Source organism: Heptranchias perlo, chromosome 22 (assembly GCF_035084215.1).
Source record: "Heptranchias perlo isolate sHepPer1 chromosome 22, sHepPer1.hap1, whole genome shotgun sequence".
In the NCBI taxonomy this organism is placed as follows: domain Eukaryota; kingdom Metazoa; phylum Chordata; class Chondrichthyes; order Hexanchiformes; family Hexanchidae; genus Heptranchias; species Heptranchias perlo.
The window spans coordinates 44,953,683-44,979,394 of NC_090346.1; the positions used below are offsets into that span (position 1 = coordinate 44,953,683).

General features: G+C 40.9%; 1 protein-coding gene across 3 annotated transcripts in view; it reads right to left on the reverse strand.

Moving 5' to 3' along the window:
* Nucleotides 1–6,839: 6,839 nt before the first annotated feature.
* Nucleotides 6,840–25,712, reverse strand: part of traf7 (TNF receptor-associated factor 7) — a 61,302-nt gene continuing 42,429 nt past the window's right edge. For all 3 annotated transcript variants that reach the window (XM_068003447.1, XM_068003448.1, XM_068003449.1), the window contains 12 exons: nt 24,939–25,156; nt 20,903–20,976; nt 19,115–19,163; nt 18,739–18,866; nt 17,695–17,777; nt 17,512–17,551; nt 17,116–17,232; nt 16,561–16,683; nt 13,084–13,203; nt 12,862–12,993; nt 11,618–11,737; nt 6,840–10,205 (listed from right to left, as the gene is read on the reverse strand). In XM_068003447.1, the coding sequence (XP_067859548.1) occupies nt 10,191–10,205; nt 11,618–11,737; nt 12,862–12,993; nt 13,084–13,203; nt 16,561–16,683; nt 17,116–17,232; nt 17,512–17,551; nt 17,695–17,777; nt 18,739–18,866; nt 19,115–19,163; nt 20,903–20,976; nt 24,939–25,156 (1,219 nt within the window). In that variant the 3' untranslated portion in view covers nt 6,840–10,190. The remainder of the gene's footprint in view (nt 10,206–11,617; nt 11,738–12,861; nt 12,994–13,083; nt 13,204–16,560; nt 16,684–17,115; nt 17,233–17,511; nt 17,552–17,694; nt 17,778–18,738; nt 18,867–19,114; nt 19,164–20,902; nt 20,977–24,938; nt 25,157–25,712) is intronic.

Sequence of the window (25,712 nt, forward strand, 5' to 3'; positions counted from 1 at the left end):
CCCTGCAGTGTTGCAGCCTGTCCCACACCATTGGTCCCCTGCAGTGTTGCAGCCTGTCCCACATCATTGATCCCCTGCAGTGTTGCAGCCTGTCCCACACCATTGGTCCCCTGCAGTGTTGCAGCCTGTCCTACACCATTGATCCCCTGCAGTGTTGCAGCCTGTCCTACACCATTGGTCCCCTGCAGTGTTGCAGCCTGTCCTACACCATTGGTCCCCTGCAGTGTTGCAGCCTGTCCTACACCATTGGTCCCCTGCAGTGTTGCAGCCTGTCCCACACCATTGATCCCCTGCAGTGTTGCAGCCTGTCCCACACCATTGGTCCCCTGCAGTGTTGCAGCCTGTCCCACACCATTGTTCCTCTGTAGTGTTAGAACCATAGAAAAGATACAGCACAGAATGGGGCCATTCGGCCCATCATGTCCGCGCCCACTTGAAGAACAACCAGGTGCCCATTCTAATCCCACCTTCCAGCACCTGGTCCCTAGCCCTGCAGCTTACAGCACTTTAGGTGCGGGTCCAGGTACTTTTTAAAAGAGTTGAGGGTCCCTGCCTCTACCACCAATTCTGGCAGCAAATTCCATACACCCACCACCCTCTGGGTAAAAAAGTTTTTCCTCATGTCCCCTCTAATCCTTCCGCCAATCAGCTTAAATCTGTGTCCTCTAGTTCTTGAACTCTCCGCTAGGGGAAACAGGTACTTCCTGTCTACTCTATCTAGGCCCCTCATAATTTTGTACACCTCAATCAAGCCCCCCCCCAACCCCTCAGCCTCCTCTGCTCCAAGGAAAACAACCCCAGCCTATCCAATCTCTCCTCGTAGCTGCAATTTTCAAGCCCTGGCAACATTCTTGTAAATCTTCTCTGCACTCTCTCCAGAGCAATTACGTCCTTCCTGTAATGTGGTGACCAGAACTGCGCATAATACTCCAGCTGTGGCCTTACCAGCGTTTTATACAGTTCCATCATTACATCTCTGCTTTTGTATTCTATACCTCAGCTAATAACGGAGAGCATTCCGATTGCCTTCTTCAAAACTGTATCTACCTGTACTGCCACCTTCAGGGACCTGTGCACATGCACTCCAAGGTCTCTCACTTCCTCTATCCCTCGCAATATATTCCTGTTTACTGCGTATTCCCTTTTACTGTTTGCCCTTCCTAAGTGCATTACCTCACACTTCTCCGGATTAAACTCCATTTGCCACTTTTCCACCCACTCCACCAACCCATTGATATCTTCTTGGAGTCTACAGCTATCCTCTTCACTATCAACTACACGGCCAATTTTTGTATCGTCTGCAAATTTGCCAATCATGCCCCCTACATTCAAGTCCAAATCATTAATATATACCACAAACAGCAAGGGACCCAACACTGAGCCCTGTGGCACACCACTGGAAACGGATTTCCATTCGCAAAGACATCCATCGACTTTTACACTTTGTTTCCTGTTACTGAGCCAATTTTGGATCCAATTCGCCACATTTCCCTGTATCCCATGGGCTTTTACCTTTCTGATCAGTCTGCCATGTGGGACCTTGTCAAATGCCTTACTAAAATCCACGTAGACAACATCCACTGCATTACCCTCATCAATCATCCTCGTCACTTCCTCAAAGAATTCAATCAGATTTGTAAGGCATGACCTTCCCTGAACAAATCCATGCTGACTATCCCTGATTAAACCATGCCTTTCCAAGTGACAGTTTATCCTATCTCTTAGTATTGATTCTAATAGTTTGCCCACCACCGAGATAAGACTGACCGGCCTATAATTGTTCGGCCTTTCCCTCGTACCCTTTTTAAACAATGGAATTACGTTTGCAGTCTTCCAGTCCTCCGGTACTTCCCCTGTATCTAGTGAGGATTGGAAAATGATCCTCAGAGCATCCACTATTTCCTCCCTGGCTTCCTGGTGTTGCAGCCTGTCCCACACCATTGGTCCCCTGCAGTGTTGCAGCCTGTCCCACACCATTGGTCCCCTGCAGTGTTGCAGCCTGTCCCACACCATTGGTCCCCTGCAGTGTTCCAGACTGTCCCACACCATTGATCCCCTGCAGTGTTGCAGCCTGCCCCACACCATTGATTCCCCTGCAGTGTTCCAGACTGTCCCACACCATTGATCCCCTGCAGTGTTGCAGCCTGTCCCACACCATTGATCCTCTGCAGTGTTGCAGCCTGTCCCACACCATTGATCCCCTGCAGTGTTGCAGCCTGCCCCACACCATTGATTCCCTGCAGTGTTGCAGCCTGTCCCACACCATTGATCCTCTGCAGTGTTGCAGCCTGTCCCACACCATTAGTCCCCTGCAGTGTTGGAGTCTGCCCCACACCTTCGTCCTCTGCCATGTTGCAGCCTGTCCCACACCATTGGTCCTCTGAAGATTGCAGTCAGTTCCACGGGATGGTCCCCTGCACTGTTGCTGCCTGTCCCACACTTGGCCAGGGTGGGGCGGTGAAATGGGTCTATGCCTTGATAGATTTTTCTTGGGTAAGGGTATTAAGGATTACGGAACCAAAGCGGCTAAATGGAGTTAAGATACAGATCAGCTGTGATCTAATTGAATGGCGGAACAGACTCGAGGGGCTGAATGGCCTACTCCTGTTCTTATGGGCCTATGTGTTTCATGTATGCTGTGTGACACTCCACAAAATACACATTCAGGAAGTGATACCCCACCATTTTGAATTCAACATTCTCTGTCCAATATTTTTTCTTACATCACAAACAATTTTGCAGGTTAGTATATTTAATTTGAGTAAAATTGATGAGTTTAAAAATTTCTTTTCAGATCAGTATTCACATTGAGAACCTCTTAAAATAAAGACTGCCAGTGCAAGCATGGTGAAATATAGTACGGACAATATACCTGCATGAAACAAATGAACCTTGAGTGTTACCATGGCAACAGTTTTATTCATGCTGCCATCTGCTGGGTACTACATGTACTAACATTATAATAGCATCAAAGTGAGGGCATTTCTTTTAATTCATTGAGGTTTACCAAACCTGCATGTCCAAATTAGTCTGTAACTATAAAGGTTGCAACATCTCATCTCAATCAACCATCTTCAACATTAACACAAATGCTCCGCTTGGTCGCACACTCAGCTCTGAGTTGGAAGGGTGAAGGTTCAAACCCCCTTCAGGCTTTGAGCCCCTAATCAAGTGCCATATTCCAGTGTAACACTGAGGGAGTGCTGCATTGTTGGAGGGTCCTGACCTTATGATGGGATGTTAAATCCTGGCCCCATGCGGTGGCCTAGCTGGAAGTTAAAAGATCCAACAACACTATTTAAAGAAAAGCAGAGTCCTCTTATTGTTCTGGCCAGCGTTCCTCTCTCAACTTAGAAAAAAAACAAAGGAACTGATCATTCACCTTGCTGTTGCTTGTGGGATCTTGCTGCGTGTGCATAATTGTTGTCATATGTTCCTACTTAACAAGTAAACTTGCATTTATATAAGTACCTTTCATGACCTCAGGACATCCCAAAGCACTTTACATCCAATTAAATACTTGTGAAGTGCAGTCACTGTTGTAATGACTCCCAAGTCACATACCATTCTGACTTCGATATATATTGCCATTTCTTCATCGTCGCTGGGTCAAAATCCTAGAACTCCCTGCCTAACAGCACCTTCACCACATGGACTGCAGCAGTTCAAGGCGGCTCACCACCACCTTCTCAAGGGCCCAAGGGATGGGCAAAAAATGCCAGACTTGCCAGTGACGCCCACATCCCGAGAATGAATTTTTAAAAACGTCCTGGACCACATGACTCAGTACCACACTGGACAGTACAATGGGACCTTAACTCAGCTGTTCACTCCAACCTGGAGTTGTAGCAGAAAGAAGCATGTTATAAGCATGAACTACAATAAGGGACTGGGATGAATCAAGAGCAAAGCTTGCAGCTCACAGTCCGAACCCACTGTTATTATCTATATTGTACGCAACTTGTTTTGCCTATGAAAATTGAAATTGAGACTTACTTACTGTGAATTCCCAGGGCTCATCCAGTACCTTATAACCCAGAATCCAAGAGCCAGCCAAAGTGCGTGTTGTGACGAGGGTGCATATTATAATCAAGGTCCCTTGACACCCAAGGTTGCAGCTGTGTAACCTCAATCGTTGTTGCTGTAGCAGAGATGGAAACACAGATGTTCAGAAGAAGCAGACTTGGCTGGGAAGAGTGTACAAGAGAACAAAACATAGAGGTGACTCAACAGTACCAGGGCAACAAAAATATAGAACAGGGAAGAGGAAAATCACACAGATGAGCGCATAAAATATTGCGGAGACTGTGGGAGCGGGCAAACCTGAAAGTTACTCTAGGGAGAGTTGGAGGGCGCAACTGGGGGAGTGTGATGGGTGACTGTTATTGATCTGATCTTGGAAGCTAACGAGAAAAAACAAATCTTGTTGAGTTGTGGCGATAGTACAATTTGGGTAGCCTGTTTTAAGTGATTAATTTTTGATTTACCTCTTTCATGAGCATACCTAATTAACGGGCTGGAAAAGACCAACTGGTTCATCAAACCTGCCCACACCACGATGGCCAGACCACCATGAAGTATCAGGGTTGCTTTGAAAGAAAAACTTGCATTTGTATAGTGCCTTTCACGACCTCAGGATGTCCCAAAGCGCTTTACACCCAATGAAATACTTTTGAAGCGTAGTCACTATTGTAACGAAGGGAATGCGGCAGCCAATTTGCGCACAGCATTGTCCCACAAACAGCAGTGAGATAATGATCAAATAATCTGTTTTAGGGATGTTGGGACAAATATTGGCTTTGCTCTGTATGATCCAGCTGGGTCAGTATGTTCCCAACGTTTGTTTCATATTGTTCCTGGCTCTGTTACACAGCAACAAAGGTCTCATTTGCACACCAAATTTGCAGTCCAAATTTGGGACCCAACCCATTCTTTATTCTTTTCAGATGAGACGTTAAACAGAGGCCTCATCGGCCCTCTCTGGTGGACGTAAAATATCCCATGGCCCTATTTGAAGAAATGTAGGGGAGTTCCCCCCAGTGTCCTGGCCAATATTTATCCCTCAACCAACATCACTAAAACAGATTATTTGGTCATTTATCTCATTGCTGTTTATGGGAGCTTGCTGTGCTCAAATTGGCTGCCACATTTCCCTATATCACAACAATGATGACACTTCAAAAAGTACTTCATTGGCTGTAAAGCACTTTGGGACTATATAAATGCAAGTTCTTTCATTATGTGTGAGCCTAGACAATGCCAGCAGGCTATTTGACTCAGGAGGGGGGAAGGCAATAACAGCTGAACACTATTCTGATTTCACCTGAAGCACACATTCTGGTAGGATTGACTGGATAGTCACCATAATGCCCCCTACTGCTATTCCAGCACAGATCAGTTAACACAGCACAGACCAGGGATCAAATCTGGGACTTTCTTTACAAAGTTAAGAAAACATTGAGTGGATGCCTCAGTTCAAGTTTAGTTTAATCCAGCTTTTTATTATTCAGCTAGTTTAATGTCAGACAAAGCTAAACAAACCTAAATTTAGCTAGCTAACTCATTCAATAGTTTGCAGGCCTCCAAGATGGGCCATAAGTGGTACTGAAAGCTTTAGTCTTTTCTCATGGTACATCTTTTATGCTCTAAAAACTGACCGCATAGCCATGTAATGGGGTTAATGCCTAAAATATGAATTAATTTGGTACTAAAATCTGTATAAATGCTGCTGTAGTAAAGGTGAAGTTAGAAAAAAGTAATATTTTTGGAACCTATTGGATGAGTTGTTAAACCAAGGTCCCATCAGCCTGTTCAGGTACAATGTTTGGAGAAGCCCAGTGAGTTTTCCTGGTTTAACATTTCATCCAAAAGACAGCACCTTCAACAGTACAGCACTCCCTCAATACTGCTGTAAAGTGTCAGAACTAAATGTATGTGTATTCGTATGTTTCGCAGGTCCTAGAGGCTACTTGTGCGATACGGAGAGATGCTGCAGTGTATAGCAAAATGGCTAAAGTGCATTCTCCACTGTACTATTTAATGGGTCTCCGGAGACCTCCACATTCCGGAGGTCCAGTTAAGGGCCATTCTACTCGAGTTTTTCTTGGCCAAATTGACTAGATCTGTAAGGTAGCAATGAGGCGTATCCTTCACTGTTAATTTTGGCCAAGGCACAGGACAACGTTTTCAGATCTGTTTTGACAGCATGACATCCAAGCATAAATTGGCACTACTTTAATATGGCTCCTTTGATGTATGAAGAGTCCCTGAATGATCAAGGGAGTAAAACTGTAGGGTCTTCATACACCATGATCTTTCCTGACCATCCCCTCAGGCTCTACTGAGGTCATGATTAAGGAAGTGTTTTTTTTTAAGAACAGTGTAGATCGAAAAGACTGGGCTATCATGCAGATCCCTCTTTGCATAGCAGGATCAGGGGCTGCTCCAATCAGGTGGGGGGCGGGTTGTGAGAAACAGAACCAAGAATATATAAGTTCCCAGCGTGTATGAGGGATGCTATCAATCAAAAAACAATAATGATCCTACAAGGTAGGTGACTCTACTTTTTAACCTCTGTACTAGGGAAACCCACACTGCCAATTACTAGTGATGTCTGGGTGATGCAGGAGTACAGAACTGATGAGAGGGAGAATAGAAGATTCACAGGCACGCCACTTACTTATATAATTACGGTTGTCAGTACAGACAAGTGTGATATTATAACCAAGTTTGGTATTTTCAGAACATCCCCACCACTTTTGATCGCTTACAAGGAACTACGACAAACAGCAATCCAAATGTAATCTATTAAGAGTTTGAATTAAACACACAACAAAAAGTAGGGAGGATGATTTATTGTTGAAAATCTTTTAACAAAATGATAAAAATCTACAGTCACGTGATACATCAGTTCCATTGGTGGAGTTTCATAATCTTTTCAATACAATACAGGTGCAAAATAACTGAAGGGAGCTTTGGTTACTTTGTTAGATTAGTTGGTACCAGACAATGCTTAAAGCAGCAGCTAAATGGATGAACATACTGGCCACATTACGCTTATCCAACTGCAGTGTTTGACAGTAGCTATGCTTCATAGTTACAATGCCTCAGACTTGGGCCTTGTTATTTATAAATTATAACGGAATCTTGATAAATGCATTACTGATCAGCCACACTATGGTTTTGCTTAGAGCAGAATTCTGCTATGTTAAGGATGTCTATATAAATGAGAGTGAATTGGGGTGGTAAGTTGAAATCTATGTCTCGATCAGGTATGCACTTGGCAAGACTGCAGCAAGCTGCTTTAACTACCAATCGTATCCCTCAGTGATATCCCGAAACAACAGATCAAACTGCTTTTCTAACAGATGATGGTCTGGCTTTCAATTACTGAACTCCTGAAAAAAACAAATAAGGCATTTCTGGACATTTCTTCTACAAAACACTAGACAACATAAGGCATGCAAAACATAGTATCCTCTTCTGCTTGTTTTATTCCCAACTTATCATTCTTCAAAACATTTAAGATTTAAAAATTAGGCATTTAAAACAGACATTCTCTATTTCAATACAAAATACATCCATGCTAAGCACGTGTGTATGTATGCATGCAATGCAGAATTTCCCATTGATAAGTCACATCAAATGAGCCCTTTTTCCTCAACAGGAAGGACATCAGGTAAGTTGCCATTTCCTAGTTGAACAGGCTTATGACCCAATGACCATGTGAGTTACATGATCGTGGCTTAGTTACCTTGTGCTTTCAACACCGAAAGCTGGAGACTAATTTTTTTTTCTCCCACCTAGGACACATTTTAGAAATGTGTCAACACATCAACTCTTTATCCTGTTGAATGAACAGGTACACAATGCTGTCAGCACTACCAATGCAGTGACTGGTGTTTTAAAGGATAAATGCAGATACAGCTGGGCTCTACAAATTAGGCACTTAATTACATTAGTAAAAACAAATTTTTAAAACAGGCTAATTTTCAACCAAATATTCTCACTGCAGATACTATCGTTCACTGTGTTGAAATATATACTTGTATTGTAAACTACAAATGTATACCTGTATCTCTCATATACACAGTTAACACACATTCAATTTACAGAGCCATACATGTGCTGTTACTGAATATTGATTTTCATTCACAATCTCAAAGTACATGATATCTATACTTTTATAGCAGAGTCTTATTGAAATATTTGATATATTCAAATATATATTACTTTCTTAGCTAATACATCAACCTTATTCTAATTGAAGCCTAGCTTGCCAGAGGATAACGGATTAGACTTGCACTATACTATAGAGCAGCTAAACAAGTAGAATTATTTAATAATTTCTAGGACCAGTTCTGATTTATAGTTTTTAAAATCAATAGCCACATAACTGATAACACTTATGAAAGATGGAGATTTATATGGATGCTGCTTTGTTGCATTAGCAAATGCATTGAATCCATACGGTTTTACTATATAGTTATTGACTGTGCATTCAATGGGAAACGTGGAGTTTTCTTGTGTCGGTAAAGAGACAAAGCTTGTACACAAATACATCATTCACGTTGAATATCATTTCCAGGGCTCTCCCTTATGGACATTGCATAATATATCCTCACACGATCTTGCTAACCTCTGTAGAGTGTCTCCATGGGGGATAAAACGTAATCCCCCTCCCACAATTTACTCTCCCTCCTTATCCTGCTCGCAAGTTGGCGACTTAGATCAGAGTACAGCCCAAGTGCCAGAGTTCCTTGCCCAAGTGACTAATCTTCATGTGCAAGTACAGACAAGCTGGTTGTTTGACCTGAAATCCATATAACGCACACTTCCAACAAAGATCATTGGATAACAATCATGAATGGGAACCCTGGATGATTTTCCCCTCTCCTAGATGAGGGATGCAGAGGCCTAGTGTAGCACCCTCACTGTTACCCTGGGTGACCAGACCAGGGACTGAACCAGAGATCTTCCTGGATAATGTGGCTCAGTACCACACCATACTGTGCATTTATTCTGCAAGGAAGCCCTGAGGGAAGACCTTGTAGATTTGCAATTTCAAAAACGGCACAATGGGAGCTTCATTTTCTTTAGAAAATCCATCACTCCTATTCACATGTCTATTTAATCATCCTATTAAAATTCATATACTGCATGTCAAAGATCAATAATTGTACAACACTGATTGTTTGAGAACAAGCTTACTGCAGTCAGCCTGGTTAATTTCATTATTATTACAGCAATTATGCAACGATGCTTTCTAAACCACTATAAAATAGAAGTGAAAATGTAGCAGCATTAGATAGTACTTTCAATGTGAAATTGTTGTTCCGCCTCAGCCGCTAACAGAAGGACTTTGGAATACAGGATTTGCCAAGTGAGGAAATAGTTTTGGAGAAGTCGTACCTCATTACAGCTGTTTCACTACAATTCTTTTAAGAAGGCATTCAGAAGGTAAAAGGATCACAGCTTCAATGATCTGCCTGCCTTGCTATATTAAATTGTTCTTGTAAAAGTAAACACAGATCAAATTAAGGTTAGCTAATAGAAGGGTTGAATATTTTACTTGCCCGTGGCCCAGGACATGGCTTTTTTGTGGATGTGTGCCTAAATCAGCATAAAATAACATGTAGACACTGCCAGACTAATGGAAGATACAGTCACCTACATTGTTGCAGTATACAATTTCAGTCACTGAAGACTGTCAGTGAACTACAGAACATTTCCCAGCAATTTTCACTTGCTGAACGGTCCTGTATTTTTTTGTCTGAATATGTTGATACTACAGGTCCTGGACTAGCATACTTGCATACATACACACACCCACACACACAAAAAAACTCAACCCCGTAATGCTTTTCAAAGCCGTTCCACAGTGCGCATATCTCAAGTCAGTCTTGTGCTCTTCTAAGCCGTATTCAACCAATTCCTTATGGACATTGAAATTCTACACTGTGCTGACAATGCCAGAGTGTCACTTCCCCCTCATAAATCTAGCGCTGTAGCTTCCACTGCTGTACAAAGCACATCATGCTGGTCAGGCTCAAAATCAGATTGCAATCTTAGAACAGATTGCACTGTGGCAGCCAAGTTGTAGTGGCATCACTTCCATTCCAAAAAAAAATCCACAAGATACAAAGCCAAGCCACATAGAATGTTCAAGTCACTTTATAAAATCTTGTGTCCTAACAGGTCCAGACCTGGAGGGAGAAAAACAGTGAAAGTGTTAGTGAGCCTCTAGCAAAAAAAAGATTTCTGCAAATGCCTCAACCCTTAATTAAGTTCCTTGCATTTGTTTTAAAATGCCCAAACATTCAACAACAAAACAAGCAACCAGCTCCAGATAGAATTTAGGTTTTTAATTATGTCCTAGATACTGATTTACAGATCAAATTGTATGCAACATAGACATGCTACAATAGACTTTGTGTACTGGTAGATCCAGCGCAATGGACCAGGGAGTGGTTAGGAGGAAGTTCTATGTCGAGTCCCTGATATCAGTTATGTCTTTGCGGAGAGACACAACGCAAAGACCAGGTGTTTCTCCACAGGAGAGTGAGCTGAAACAGTAGTGGCAAAGACCTGGGATCAGCAAGTTAGTTTCCAAATCCTTCCATGGCCTTGCCCCATCCTAAGGCCACAACCTCCTCCTTTCCTACATCCCCACTTGCAGTCTGTAGTCTTCTGGCTGGGTCCACTGTGCGCTATCCCCTCTCTTCTCTCCATCATCTATGGCAGAGCCTAAAGCCCTCACATCCCTGCACTCTGGAATTATCTTAAGCCTCTCTGAATTGCTACATCTCTCCCACCTTCAAAAACCTCTCTAGTTAACCATCTCCCCTGACTCCTCTTACTTCTGTTTGGTGTCCATCCACTCCCCTCCCCCCACCCTACCTTCCTGGGAACTTGGGATATTTCACTACATTAAAGGCACTTTATAAGTGCAAATCAATGTTGTCACCTTGCGATATTTTTACAATACCAATACTACTGGTCATCAAATGCCATACACTGCGCAAATAGAATTAATTATTTGGAGGTAAAAATGTTAAAATCTTTTTTAAGCCTATTTCGTAGGGCCGATATATTTTAATGGAATTTAGTCACTTTGTGCAATTGTTTTTTTTTTGAAACTAAGGATACTGCATTTATTCTCTGGAAGCTTGAGACAATATTTTTTATCAATGCCCCAGATTGTGGTTATTGCTTCAGTTCAGATAATATTCCGTCTTCCCTCCCCGATAGTATAAACAAGACGGCTGTTGCTAATGAAAAAGGAAGTAGAATATAGCCCTAATAAAAGCAGCCGTAATATTATACAACACTTCAACTAGGGTTAGACATTTTGAAATAAATTACTGTGAACAGGTACAAAATAGAAGGAAATGGAATAAAAACAGAAAATACACAGTGGGTCAATCATCATCTATAAAGAGAAAAGGCAGGTTAAGATGTTTTGGGTGTGTATATCCAAAATGTCATATCCTGTCTTTTTTCTTTACAGATGTTGATTGACCTGCTGTGTATTTCTGGCATTTTCTTGTTTTTATTTCAAATTTCCAGCAGTTGCAGTTTGGCTTCTTATTTTGTAAAAGAAAACAGAGCTGCTTACTTTAACTGTACTATCCACTGCACCCGAGAAGAGTCGTCCTCTGGAGACAGCAAGTGCAGTAACACTTCCTTGGTGACGGAGCAATGTCTGTGTACAGATCATGTTATCCATACTCCAAACCTAGACCAAAGTTATAATCATGGACATGAGGACTGGAAACAGTGCTATATTTTAAAGAACCTAGGACATTATACATATTATATATACATACATATACACATAGACATATCCACATATATATTAGAAAAATAAAATGGTGGCACTTTGAATATATAGGAATAAAAAAGATAGACTGTTCTATTTCCAGGATATCAAAACCATGCTTATACCTTAAATTTGGTAACAGAATTAATGATATACTTTTAAGATTGTTATCTTTTAAGTCTGTGAAAGTATTGGCTATCAGGTTTTATTGAACCTGATTGAACAATTTATTTGTACAAAAAATATTTTTCCAAGAAATGGCAGGATTCTATTGTACAATGTTACAAGATCTTTATTCACCTTCCAATGATATAGCAACTACTACATCTCATCAAAAGATTATAATATACTGATTACAGCATTGTGGATTACTATTAATCATTTTTTCTTTATCTAATTATAAAGACACTTACTCTTGATTTAGCGTAGTTGTATTTAGGATTGTTACAATAGAGAAGAGAAACCAAATGAATTTGAACTCAAAGACAACCCTTACTACAGCCCTCAAATTTCTGTGGAACCATGTGAAGGACCACTTCAGTCTGCAGCTGACCATAAATCTCAGTAAGATAAAGCCCTGATTTGCACTTGCCTTTGTAAGATTACAAGCCCGTACCACAGCTGGGAGGGCGTTACGAGGTTGTTGCATAATTAAGGGTTTCATTAAAGATTGCAGGGGATATCAAACCTCGAAAGTAAAGCATCGGAGCCTAGAAGCTCTGTGGACTTAGTCTGGCAGAACACAGGTGTTACCCAAACCAGGCACTCGGCACTGGGGAATATAACATGAGTGATTTTATAAAGCCGGTCACGGGGTTACAAGATTACAAACACACTCTCCCAATGTATGTAGCCATTCTGATGGTGTCATTTTCTATGTACTTTGATTGTTGCAAGTGGTGCAAATGCTACATACAAGTACATTGTTCAACTACATAATGGTGCTACTTGGAAGTCTTTTGGCAGTGAGGTCCCAGAAAGTGTATCATCTTGTCCTTATTGTTTACGATTTCATATGTTGCAATGGCGCCATAACTTACCCTAAGTGATCGATCATAAGATGCACTGAAGACTTTAGTCTGATCTGGCGTTGAAATCACAGCCAATGCATATACTGTGCCTACATGACCAGTCAGCGTTCGAACCTGTTCTTTAGATTCTATATCCCATACCTTTGAAAAGAGTAATAGTAACACTCATCATTAGTTACAACTTCTGGAATACACTGATAAAGTTATTCTTTATGGAAGAGAAATACTTACATGAATGAGATTTTCATAGGTTCCACACACAATGTGGTGATTAGTAACAGCAATGGAATACACACTACCACCAGAGGTCTGCAGCACATGCACACACTCTAGAGTTCTTATGTCCCAAATCTGCAAATGAAAACCAGATGTCCGTTATGGCTCAGATTAAAAAGTAACCTTTAATATACATTTTTTAATAAAACACAAACCTTCATCAAGCAAAGTTTATTTGGGGCATACATTTAGAAATTAGTAAATGACTCAAGATATCATCCATTGAATGAGGATAATGCAAATTATTTCAGAAAAAAAACAAGGAACCTACAGGATTCATTTCAGCAACTGGTTAAATCTTTGCAGTACTACTAATCAATGTCAATGACATATTGTGCTCTTCAAAAGAATGAAATAACTGGTCTATTTTGGCCATTATCTGATGTGTTTAACAATACAATGCATACAAAGCACTTTGAGTCTGCAGGCAAGCATGGAACTCAACTCTTCTCATTACAATTCCAAAATGCTCAAAGATGAAATATGCTGTAGAACATACAGTACATATCCCACTTAGGGCTAACCTTTTGAATGCTAGGTGGCTTTATGAGCTTTTCAAATAGACCCTTTTTGGTATCATCTCTGAGTAAAGGATAGTAAAAGCATCTACAAGTATATAAAAAGGAAGAGGGTAGCTAAAGTAAACATTGGTTCCTTAGAGGATGAGATTGGGGAAATAACAATGGAAAACAAGGAAATGGCAGAGTAATTGAACAGATATTTTGTATCTGTCTTCACAGTAGAAGATACTAATAACATACCAATAATAGTAGATAATCAAGGAGCAAAGGGGAGGGAGGAACTAAAAACAATCACTATCACTAGAGAAAAAGTACTAGGTAAACTAATGGGTCTAAAGGCTGACAAGTCCCCTCGTCCTGATGGCTTGCATCCGAGGGTCTTAAAGGAAGTGGCTACAGAGATAGTGGATGCATTGGTTGTAATCTTCCAGAATTCACTAGATTCTGGAAAGGTCCCAGCAGATTGGAAAACCACAAAGGTAACCCCCCTATTCAAGAAGGGAGTGAGACAGAAAGCAGGTAACTATAGACCAGTTAGCCCTAACATCTGTCATTGAGAAAATGCTAGAATCCATTATTAAGGAAATAGTAGCAGGAGATTTGGAGACTCATAATACAATCAAGGAGAGTCAACATAGTTTTATGAAGGGGAAATCATGTCTGACAAATTTATTAGAGTTCTCTGAGGAAGTAACGGGCAGGGTGGATAAAGGGGAACCAATGGATGCAGTATATTTAGATTTCCAAAAGACATTCGCTAAGGCGCCACATAAAAGATTAATGCACAAGATAAGAGTTCATGGTGTTGGGGGTAATATACTGGCATGGATAGAGGATGGGCTAACTAACAGAAAACAAAGAGTCGGGATAAAAGGGTCATTTTCAAAATGGCAATCTGTAACTAGTGGGGTGCCGCAGGGATCAGTGCTGGGGCCTCAACTACTTACAATATATATCAATGACTTGATGAAGGTACAGAGTGTATTGTGGCCAAATTTGCTGATGATACAAAGATAGGTGGAAAAGCAAGTTGCGATGAGGACACAAAGTGTCTGCAAAGGGATATTGACAGGTTAAGTGAATGGGCAAAAAAAAGGCAGATGGAATATAATGTGGGAAAATGTGAAGTCATCCACTTTGGGAGGAAAAATAAAAAAGCAAAATATTATTTGAATGGAGAAATACTACAAAGAGGGATCTGGATGTCCTCGTACATGAAACACAAAAAGTCAATATACAGGTGCAGCAGATTATCCGGAAGGCAAATAGAATATTGGCCTTTATTTCTAGGGGGATGGAGTATAAAAGCAGGGAAGTCATGCTACAGCTGTACTGGGTGCTGCGTACAGTTCTGGTGCCCTTATTTAAGGAAGGATATACTTGCATTGGAGGCAGTTCAGAGAAGGTTCACTAGGTTGATTCTGGGTATGGAAAGGGTTGTCTTATGAGGAAAGATTGAACAGGTTGGGTCTATACTCATTGGAGTTTAGAAGAATGAGAGGAGATCTTATTGAAACATACAAGATTCTGAGGGGATTCGATAGGGTAGATGCTGAGAGGAGTTACCCCTCATGGGGAATCTAAAACTAGGGGGCATAGTCTCAGAATGAGGGTTCGCCCATTTAAGATGGAAATGAGGAGGAGTTTCTTCTCCCAGAGGGTCGGGAATCTTTGGAATTCTTTACCCCAAAAAGCTGTGGAGGCTGAGTCATTGAATACATTCAAGGCTGAGTTAGACAAATTTTTGATCAGCAAGGGAGTCAAAGGATATGGGGAAAAGGCGGGAAAGTGGAGTTGAGGTAAAAATCAGATCCGCCATGATCTCATTGAATGGCGGAGCAGGCTCGAGGGGCCGAATGGCCTACTCCTGCTCCCATCTCTTATGATCTTATGGTCTTTCTGTAGTTATGTAATACAATTATAAAGATTCACAACAAAAATATTTCAATAAAGTAAAAATTATAAATGTTATATATTTTTGACATGGAGCTGAAGGTTTTAAGGGCTTGAATCTAATTTTGATCAGGACAAGGCCTTTTAAATAGTAACTTCCATGACGTGTCCTCCCCCAAACCCCATATCACCACGAACCATACTAGTGGAAAAATTGAACCGTGCTGCATCTGTTAAGGGTTATACAATTGTTACCATAGATACAGGGGGAATATTTGGGCTTGTTAGCATGACATACAGCACTGGCAATTTACAAAGACTGCTGCTAAAGAGGGACTTGGAACAGGACTGCATGTGCAGATAATTCCCAAAGTAATTTATAAATGAGGACAATTTAATATCTGTATGGTCTTACAGAAAAATTATAGCTGTAGGCTATACATGTCACATTTAATAAGCTTGTAGGAGACAGTACTAATTTCTGATCTATAAAGGCTAAATGCAAAAACTGATACAAAGCCCACAGAAATTGCACAACTTGTATTTTTTCTGGCTACAATTTCCCAAGAACAAAAATCCAAGCACTTTGTTTCTAATATACATATTGAAATATGGTCAATTACACCACGGACTCTCTAAATCAAAAATTGGACCTTCTACCACTGTGAAACTTTGTGGCTCTCTTTGTAATACTAAGGGAGAATATTGGTAAGTTCCACTAATCAGGCCTTGTACAAATTAGGTTAAACAACAAAAGAGTTTTCAAGGAACTTAAATGTCTATCATTGAGCCAAAGCACCAGTGTGGAATAAACGCTACATATCAGATCAGCAGCTGCCACACTAAGAAGCTTACTCATTATTTAAAAAGCATTATTGATACTTCTATTCACACAACTTGCACAGAGCAGTAGTTACATAACTTTGGTGCATTTCTAATTGTCTTCTTTTAGAAACAATCAGAATGCACCTTTACCAACACAGAATGCCAGCAAAAATGAAGGGACTAGCAAGCTAACCTTGATTGTCTGGTAGGATCCACTGTAAAGGTGATTTTGAGAGGCCACCAGCGCACGCACCCAGTGATTCAAACCTGTGAGCTCTTTCTTCAGCTTTAGGTCTGTACTCACAATGTCCCAAACCTTAGGAATGAATCACATTAAAGCAATATGATAAAAATGGAGGACTGCCAAGATAATTGACATAATATACTTTTGTAGTGTCCATTACAGTATTGGTATGGATCACTTACAGCTGTGAATGATCAAAAACCATTTAGGCGTTTACAAAAAACAGGATTCAAATAAAATATCAAAGGTAACTGGTAATCATATATAAAAGCAAATGCAATGACAAATACCCTATATTAGTAACATAGAAAGGTTACAGCATAGAAGGAGGCCATTCAGCCCATCGAGTCCACGCCGGCTCTATGCAAGAGCAATCCAGCTAGTCCCATTCCCCCGCCCTATTCCCGTAGCCCTGCAAATTTTTGCCTTTCAAGTATTTATCCAGTTCCCTTTTGAAGGTAAGAGTTGAGGTCATTACTTGCAACCTTTCAATAGATTAACTACCTTTATAGCTTTGAGTGAGCCACTGAAGAGCATGTTGTGTGACGATACCAAAGTGCAAACTGGGTTGTCGTGTGCTCTAATAGTATTGACTTTTTGTAAAGCTGGAATATCCCAAACCTGGAAGGGAAACAATTCAAAAGGGAAACACATCAACTCTCAAACTATTCTAACCTGTAAAGAACTAATCATGGGGAGGGAAGTGGATGGAGAGAACAGGAGAAAGACACATGCACACAAACAAAACCAAAAATACCCTGCATTATCTTTCCAAAATGTATTTTTTGTAAAGCAATATAATTGCATTTGCATTTAAAGCTGTTTAAAGAATTCAGACATTGCAAAATATCAGATTTTTTTTAAAAAGTGCAGTTTCTATACAGCCATTTGTATACTTACAATTATTGTGCAATCTGCAGAGCCACTGTACAATTTGTTCCTGTAAATAAAAATTAAAAAGAAATTTGAGTGTACATTTTAATCAACTTTTGTTTAAAGAGTCACATTCACGAGAACATTAAGTACAAAGACAGCTTTATTCTTCAAACTGATGTGAAAATTTTACGTTACATAATTACATACCCTTGGATGCACAGAGCTAAGACTATACCATCGTGTCCTTCCAGAGTCTTCTGGCACTTGTATGTAGTACATGTATCCCATACCTAAAAGGAGGTGTCAAAGACATCAGCTCTTAGCCTTTAATATTGACAAGGAGCCTTTATTTTATCTTTATAGTAAAATGCCAATTTCCCGGTGACAGTTGTATTGTTAAAAGTTGATCACAATCTTCCAGTCTGGTGCATTTATTAACAATTACAGATTTATCATTACAACTCAACGACCATTAACAGCTCTCCACTCAATATCTGGGATGAAAGTGTGCTGTGCTGGATTCACATGTGAATGCTTAACATGCTCATATAATTTAATACAAAGTCTATGTAGTTAAGCAAAATTTGGCATCATATATATGAAAATATTAGTATTTTTTCTAATTACATAACAAAACCATAGATGTACTGAAGCACTTATGGTTTTTGGCACATTTATTCAGGAGTTTGATATTTGAAAGTACATTAGAAGGTAGGCTGCAAGGAAACTGTTTTAAGTTACAGAAATTACAAGTTACTGTTCAGCCTGGAGCATCCACTAAGAAGGAACCCAATGATTCACATTTGTGACAATTTAATGAACAGTTTTTACCAAGTTACCAAGTAAATTTACCAAGTTAACAGACAACCACTTTCATTTATACAATGCCTTCAATGTAGAAAATGTCCAAAGTTACTTCACAGAGGAGAAAAGAATGTTGAGCAACAATTGAAATGACGAAGTGTGATTGAAAAGAAAGGCTTCAAGGAGATTTTTAAATTGGGGAGAGAAGTAGCAAGACAGTGGGGTTTAGGGAAAGAGTTCCAAAGGGCTGAGACTGCTAAAGATACCAGAATAGGATACACACACAGAGTTCTTAGAAAACCAATTTTCAAAAAGTAGCCACAGTTTGAGGACAAGCTATACAACAGTACAGCGAAAAATTAGATAAAATGTTATGTTGTTGAGGTGCTCTGTGGACAGACAAAGCTGCCTAAGTTCCCAGCTTCTAACAGAGATTCAAAAACATACCTTGATAGTCTTATCCGAAGAGCCACTGAAGAGCAGGTCACCAGTAGAGTGGACACATAAACACCAAACTGGACCTTGGTGGCCCACAAAGGTACCCTTGCACTTAAATATCTGCTGAGGGTCATATGCTGCAAAACACAATAAAATAGGATCAGCATGTATGCTACTGGAATAATGGAAGTGCACAGCTGTATTATTTAAGCACAAGCATTATTGCAACACTTATACAAATATAAGTTTCCATTAGGAAATTACTGGACTTCCTCTGTATATCTGCTTTTCATTACTCAGCATTCACCAAGTACATAGAAATTACTTTTGCAACTGTGTGCATTTTGAAGGAAGAAGAGAGTTGAATAGTTTTAAAAATACTTACATCCCAGGATTCCCATGTTTAACCTGGCATTGATGTGTGAAAGCTCATCCTATAATAAAATAAAGTTCACTTTACTATCAAATTACACAAAACATATTACAATAACTTTCTGACAGAGTGGTTTACGTGGGTCAAGAAAATTGAATCATATTTTTGTAAGTCTCAAATCTGCACTGAGGCCCACTCCACCACTTTGAGTCTACCTTTCAAAAACAAAATCTCACTGCCAGCTTGAAACGTCACTGCAAAATACAAAGCACCCTCAAGATTTAAAGTTTTTCTTTCTGATTATAGTCAATCATCAAAACACCGGTCAGAGGGCAAAACAAAAATGCATTGTGATAAGGGCATATTATAACCAAGGCTTATTGTCCTTCATTGGTCTTTACAACATCTGCATTCTGGTCTGAAATACAAATGCTGGAATTGAATCAATATCAACATTTATATCAAGTTCTTTCAAAGACAAATCAAATGGTTCTATTTTACTACATTTTATAGCAGTATTTACAAGTATAGATGTAGCAAATCTGCAGTGATTGCCACAATGCATTTACATTTCACCGTGGCTTTGAAACATTCTTCTAAGCAGCAAAATGTGGATCCTGCAGCTTTCTGCATTTACATAGCCCATACTGAAGCCAGATCAAAACTGCTATGAGAATATGCAATAGACTGGCATTATCAACCAACCACACTGGTGATGTCTACTCTGAGGCTTCGATAATTCACCTATTAGTTGTTAAAAACTAAGCTTCAAAAATCAGAACCAACAGGCCATCACATTCTACTTCTGGAAATTACTATTGTTCATGGTCACTTGATGCATATAGGTTTTTACACACATATACATACACACACACACATACTAGAGGGTGATGGAGCTTGGAGAGTCACCCTGTGGCTCCAACATTGTGACAGTTAACAAAGCAAAATTGAATGGGAAATGTTGACAGAAAAGCATGACCAAAAATTGTGATAATAGGAAGTGCATGGTGTGTACAACAGTTTTTATAGATATAATTTTTGAATTGAGAAGTGAGGGCTTGAAAATCTCAATTGCTTCAATTTTAAATTACAGCATTTGTGTATGAAACATAGTCTGTTCTCAGTTAAAGCACTGCAAATAAACTGTCTTCAAGAATGCAGTTGTTTATTTGCGTCGTTCAACTACAATAATTTTTCAAAAGTTCTCCTCGTATATCATTTCAGTTATAGAAGTATAGAAGTAAATTGAACTGTAAATATAATAAGGGGGCAGAAGAAGCCTATACATTTATAAAGGGAAGTCCTCTACAAAGACACTCGATGACAATCCAGAACAATTGATTTAGATCAGGGAAAGTAATGAAATTACATTTAATTGCTGTGTCCAAAATATAGAAAAAGGTCAAATACAATCATTCACAAAATACGTAATTCTCAAGAACTTCCGTAGCTGTAAATTTGTGTACGGTATAGATCGACTGTTAGACAATTTGAGGAAATAGGAACTGAATGTGTGCTGTCCTGTTTTACATCTTTCCATGCTTGGCAATATGTGTTTTTGAACTCCATTGCTGTGTACTACTGCCAGCAATCTCAAGACTATCAGGATGTGTCATCTGTACTATGTGCAGAAAACAAACATCCTTGTTTCCCATAAGTATGGTTAGTCCAACAAAGACAAATAAACTTAAGAGTTGCAGCCACATTAAAGAGAACCAGCATTTTAAGTCCAGGTCGTAAAATATTATTTGAAGCCCCAGCTACAGCTGGACATTAAGAAATAAACTTCACAGATCTTACACTTAGCATTGAGGCATCCCTACGGAACTCCATTAGGTCCTCACTGAGTTTACTTTGGTTCTCATCCAGAACATCTGAAAAAATAGAATACCACCAGTTTCAATTCCCAGTTCACAATAATTAATGCATTCAATAGTCCATTATAAACAGTTAAAAACTTTGAGCAGCTAGCTCACTGCAAAAGCTTTAGTCTAAGGAAATTGTTAACCCTTGCAGTACTGAATGTGCTTTGCAACTTTCAAACTACATTCTTGTTTTCAACAGGTGACTTCCCACGATAATATTATTGAATTGGCTTAATGACGAACAAACCACAGGTAACTTCTTATTTTTTTTTAAATACACAAGACCAATAGCTTTGTAAAGATCCCGCTCTGAATAAAAGGTTACTTGATATTAATAGTGTGCAAGTCACGAGAGGTAGTTTGGGACTCTTATTTGTTTTTATTATTCGTTCATGGGATGTGGGCGTCGCTGGCAAGGCCAGCATTTGTTGCCCATCCCTAATTGCCCTTAAAAAGGTGGTGGTGAGCCGCCTTCTTGAACCGCTGCAGTCCGTGTGGTGAAGATTCTCCCACAGTACTGTTAGGAAGGGAGTTCCAGGATTTTGACCCAGCGACGATGAAAGAACGGCGATATATTTCCAAGTCGGGATGGTGTGTGACTTGGAGGGGAACGTGCAGGTGGTGTTGTTCCCATGTGCCTGTTGCCCTTGTCCTTCTAGGTGGTAGAGGTCGCGGGTTTGGGAGGTGCTGTCGAAGAAGCCTTGGCGAGTTGCTGCAGTGCATCCTGTCGATGGTACACACTGCAGCCACTGTGCGCTGGTGGTGAAGGGAGTGAATGTTTAGGGTGGCGGATGGGGTGCCAATCAAGCGGGCTGCTTTGTCCTGGATGGTGTCAAGCTTCTTGAGTGTTGTTGGAACTGCACTCATCCAAGCAAGTGGAGAGTATTCCATCACACTCCTGACTTGTGCCTTGTAGATGGTGGAAAGGCTTTGGGGAGTCAGGAGGTGAGTCACTCGCTGCAGAATACCCAGCCTCTGACCTGCTCTTGTAGCCACAGTATTTATATGGCTGGTCCAGTTAAGTTTCTGGTCAATGGTAACCCCCAGGATGTTGATGGTGGGGGATTCAGCGATGGTAACGCCGTTGAATGTCATGGGGAGGTGGTTAGACTCTCTCTTGTTGGAGATGGTCATTGCCTGGCACTTGTCTGGCGCGAATGTTACTTGCCACTCATGAGCCCAAGCCTGGATGTTGTCCAGGTCTTGCTGCATGCGGGCTCAGACTGCTTCATTATTTGAGGGGTTGCGAATGGAACTGAACACTGTGCAATCATCAGCGAACATCCCCATTTCTGACCTTATGATGGAGAGAAGGTCATTGATGCAGCAGCTGAAGATGGTTGGGCCTAGGACACTGCCCTGAGGAACTCCTGCAGCAATGCCCTGGGGCTGAGATGATTGGCCTCCAACAACCACTACCATCTTCCTTTGTGCTAGGTATGACTCCAGCCATTGGAGAGTTTTTCCCCTGATTCCCAATGACTTCAATTTTACGAGGGCTCCTTGGTGCCACACTTGGTCAAATGCTGCCTTGATGTCAAGGGCAGTCACTCTCACCTCACCTCTGGAATTCAGCTCTTTTGTCCATGTTTGGACCAAGGCTGTAATGAGGTCTGGAGCCGACTGGTCCTGGCGGAACCCAAACTGAGCATTGGTGAGCAGGTTATTGGTGAGTAAGTGCCGCTTGATAGCACTACCGATGACATCTTCCATCACTTTGCTGATGATTGAGAGTAGACTGATGGGGTGGTAATTGGCCGGATTGGATTTGTCCTGCTTTTTGTGGACAGGACATACCTGGGCAATTTTCCACATTGTCGGGTAGATGCCAGTGTTGTAGCTGTACTGGAACAGCTTGGCTAGAGGCACAGCTAGCTCTGGAGCACAAGTCTTCAGCACTACAGCCGGGATGTTGTCGGGACCCATAGCCTTTGCTGTATCCAGCGCACTCAGCCGTTTCTTGATATCACGTGGAGTGAATCGAATTGGCTGAAGACTGGCTTCTGTGATGGTGGGGATATCGGGAGGAGGCCAAGATGGATCATCCACTCGACACTTCTGGCTGAAGATGGTTGCAAACGCTTCAGCCTTGTCTTTTGCACTCACGTGCTGGACTCCACCATCATTGAGGATGGGGATGTTTACAGAGCCTCCATCGCCCGTTAGATGTTTGACTGTCCACCACCATTCACGACTGGATGTGGCAGGACTGCAGAGCTTTGATCTGATCCGTTGGTTGTAGAATCGCTTAGCTCTGTCTACAGCATGTTGCTTCCGCTGTTTAGCATGCATGTAGTCCTGAGTTGTAGCTTCACCAGGTTGGCACCTCATTTTTAGGTACGCCTGGTGCTGCTCCTGACATGCTCTTCTACACTCCTCATTGAACCAGGGTTGATCCCCTGGCTTGTTGGTAATGGTAGAGTGAGGAATATGCCGGGCCATGAGATTACAGATTGTGCTGGAATACAAATCTGCTGCTGCTGATGGCCCACAGCGCCTCATGAATGCCCAGGTAGCTGCTAGATCTGTTCTGAATCTATCCCATTTAGCACGGTGGTAGTGCCACACAACACGTTGGATGGTGTCCTCAGTGCAAAGACGGGACTTCGTCTCCACGAGGACTGTGTGGTGGTCACTCCTACCAATACTGTCATGGACAGATGCCGGTGGGACAGGACATACCCAGGGATGGTGATGGAAGAGTCTGGCACGTTGGCTGAAACGTATGATTCTGTGAGTATGGCTATGTCAGGCTGTTGCTTGACTAGTCTGTGGGACAGCTCTCCCAATTTTGGCACAAGTCCCCAGATGTTAGTGAGGACGACTTTGCAGGGTCGACTGGGCTTGGTTTGCCTTTGTCGTGTCCGGTGCCTAGTGGTCCGATGCCGGGTGGTCCGTCCGGTTTTATTCTTATTGTGACTTTTTTTTAAACGAAATTTTACAACTGAGTGGCTTGCTAGGCCATTTCAGGGGGCAATTAAGAATCAACCACATTGCTGTGGGTCTGGAGTCACATAGGCCAGACCGGGTAAGGATGGCAGGTTTCCTTCCCTAAAGGGCATTTGTGAACCAGGTGGGTTTTTACGACAATCCGGTAGTTTCATGGCCACCATTACTGATACTGGTATTTTAATTCCAGATTTTTTATTTAATTAATTTAATTTAAATTCCCCAGCTGCCCTGGCAGGATTTGAACTCATGACTCCAGATTACTAGTCCAGTAACATAACCACTATGCTACCATACCCACTTATTTGGAGTACTTGTTATCTGGAGTACTTGTTATCCTCTCTGTCCCCAATTTTATCCCTATATTAGTCCATTTCTGGTCAAGTACCTCTTGTGGCTAAGAAGCAGCTTGCTCTCACACCACCCTGTGCAAGCAAAGGACATGTACCTCCCCACATTAGTGTGGCTGATACAGGTAATTCAGCAAAGCACCTCATGATAGTGGATCGAACACACTGTGCCATCCCAAAGATTAACCATTTCGATATTTTAGTTGGCTTTTTTCCTTTCTTTTCCCTTGATGACAGATAAGACTTATGAGCTTGCTTTCAGGCTATTCTAATTTGCCTTTTTTTTTTCTGTTGAGAGGCAAGAAAATGTCATTTATTTTGTTCTGCTCTTCCACATTGCCTAAAAATTGCAAATCTGTTCTGAAATGTAAGTATCAATCAGGAATTCAGAGCACCTGTCCAAGCAATCAGAATTAAACTTGACACATTGATTAACGCTGGCAATTATAAAATACAACTAAAGTTATTTGAATATTTTATAACATTCTCTGAATCAATGTTGTTGCATTATTTTGGTGCTAAAACACTACTGAAGGTCAAAGGGTTAAAGATCTGGGCTGATGGTTAGAATTTTTATGAATCATAATTTTATGGTTATTCTCTGAAAATTGAGATAGATGCAAAGAGTTTTCTGTGTTTTGACGTATAAAAACTCCTGATAGTTTTACATACCAAACTTCAGTTCCAGAGACTTCTCCAGCTGGTCAAGTTTCTCAGAGAGTTTCCCAAGCATTGACCTAAGGAAGGCGATCTCCTGGTCTTTTTGAGCCAGGCCTACTTGCATCTCATGAAAGCGATCATCAGTCTGCTGCAGGTACTCCTTCAGACCCTCAAACTTGCACACCTCCAGGTGGGCTTCATAGGTGTCCTGATTCCCAACAAATGTACATCTGATTCGGGAGGGGACGGAAAGGGAGGGGACAAAAACGACAGGCAAATCACTCGTAAATCAGCATTTTGTTCACTTCTATCTAGTGCATTTACAGAATATGAAACATCTATTTTTACTAGGACTTCTTTCATTAAGAAAATTTGTTAGGGCTGCATAAAGGAAGAGAATGCTCCTATGAACGTCACAATTTAATATTAATAAACTACATGGTGATTTATACTGCTTTTATGTAATGTTCAGCTCACAAAAGTAGTAAAAAAATTCTATTTCTCACTATTGATATTGCTCATCTTCAATATAGATAATGATTTCCAACTGCTTTTATATATAAAAAATCAGACTTTATTTACAAATTAAAATTCCTCAACAGTTTGTAAAGGACAGGGCAGAGGCTGTAAAACAATCCGATGATGAGAAATAAATGACAGTGGCCAACCCCCATAGAACTGCCATTAAGACCAGCGTGTCTGTCACTCTTTGCTAGAGCAATCCAAAACTAATCCTACTACGCGCAGTTTTTTACTGTTTGTTGAGTTTTTTGACCCACTTCGTTT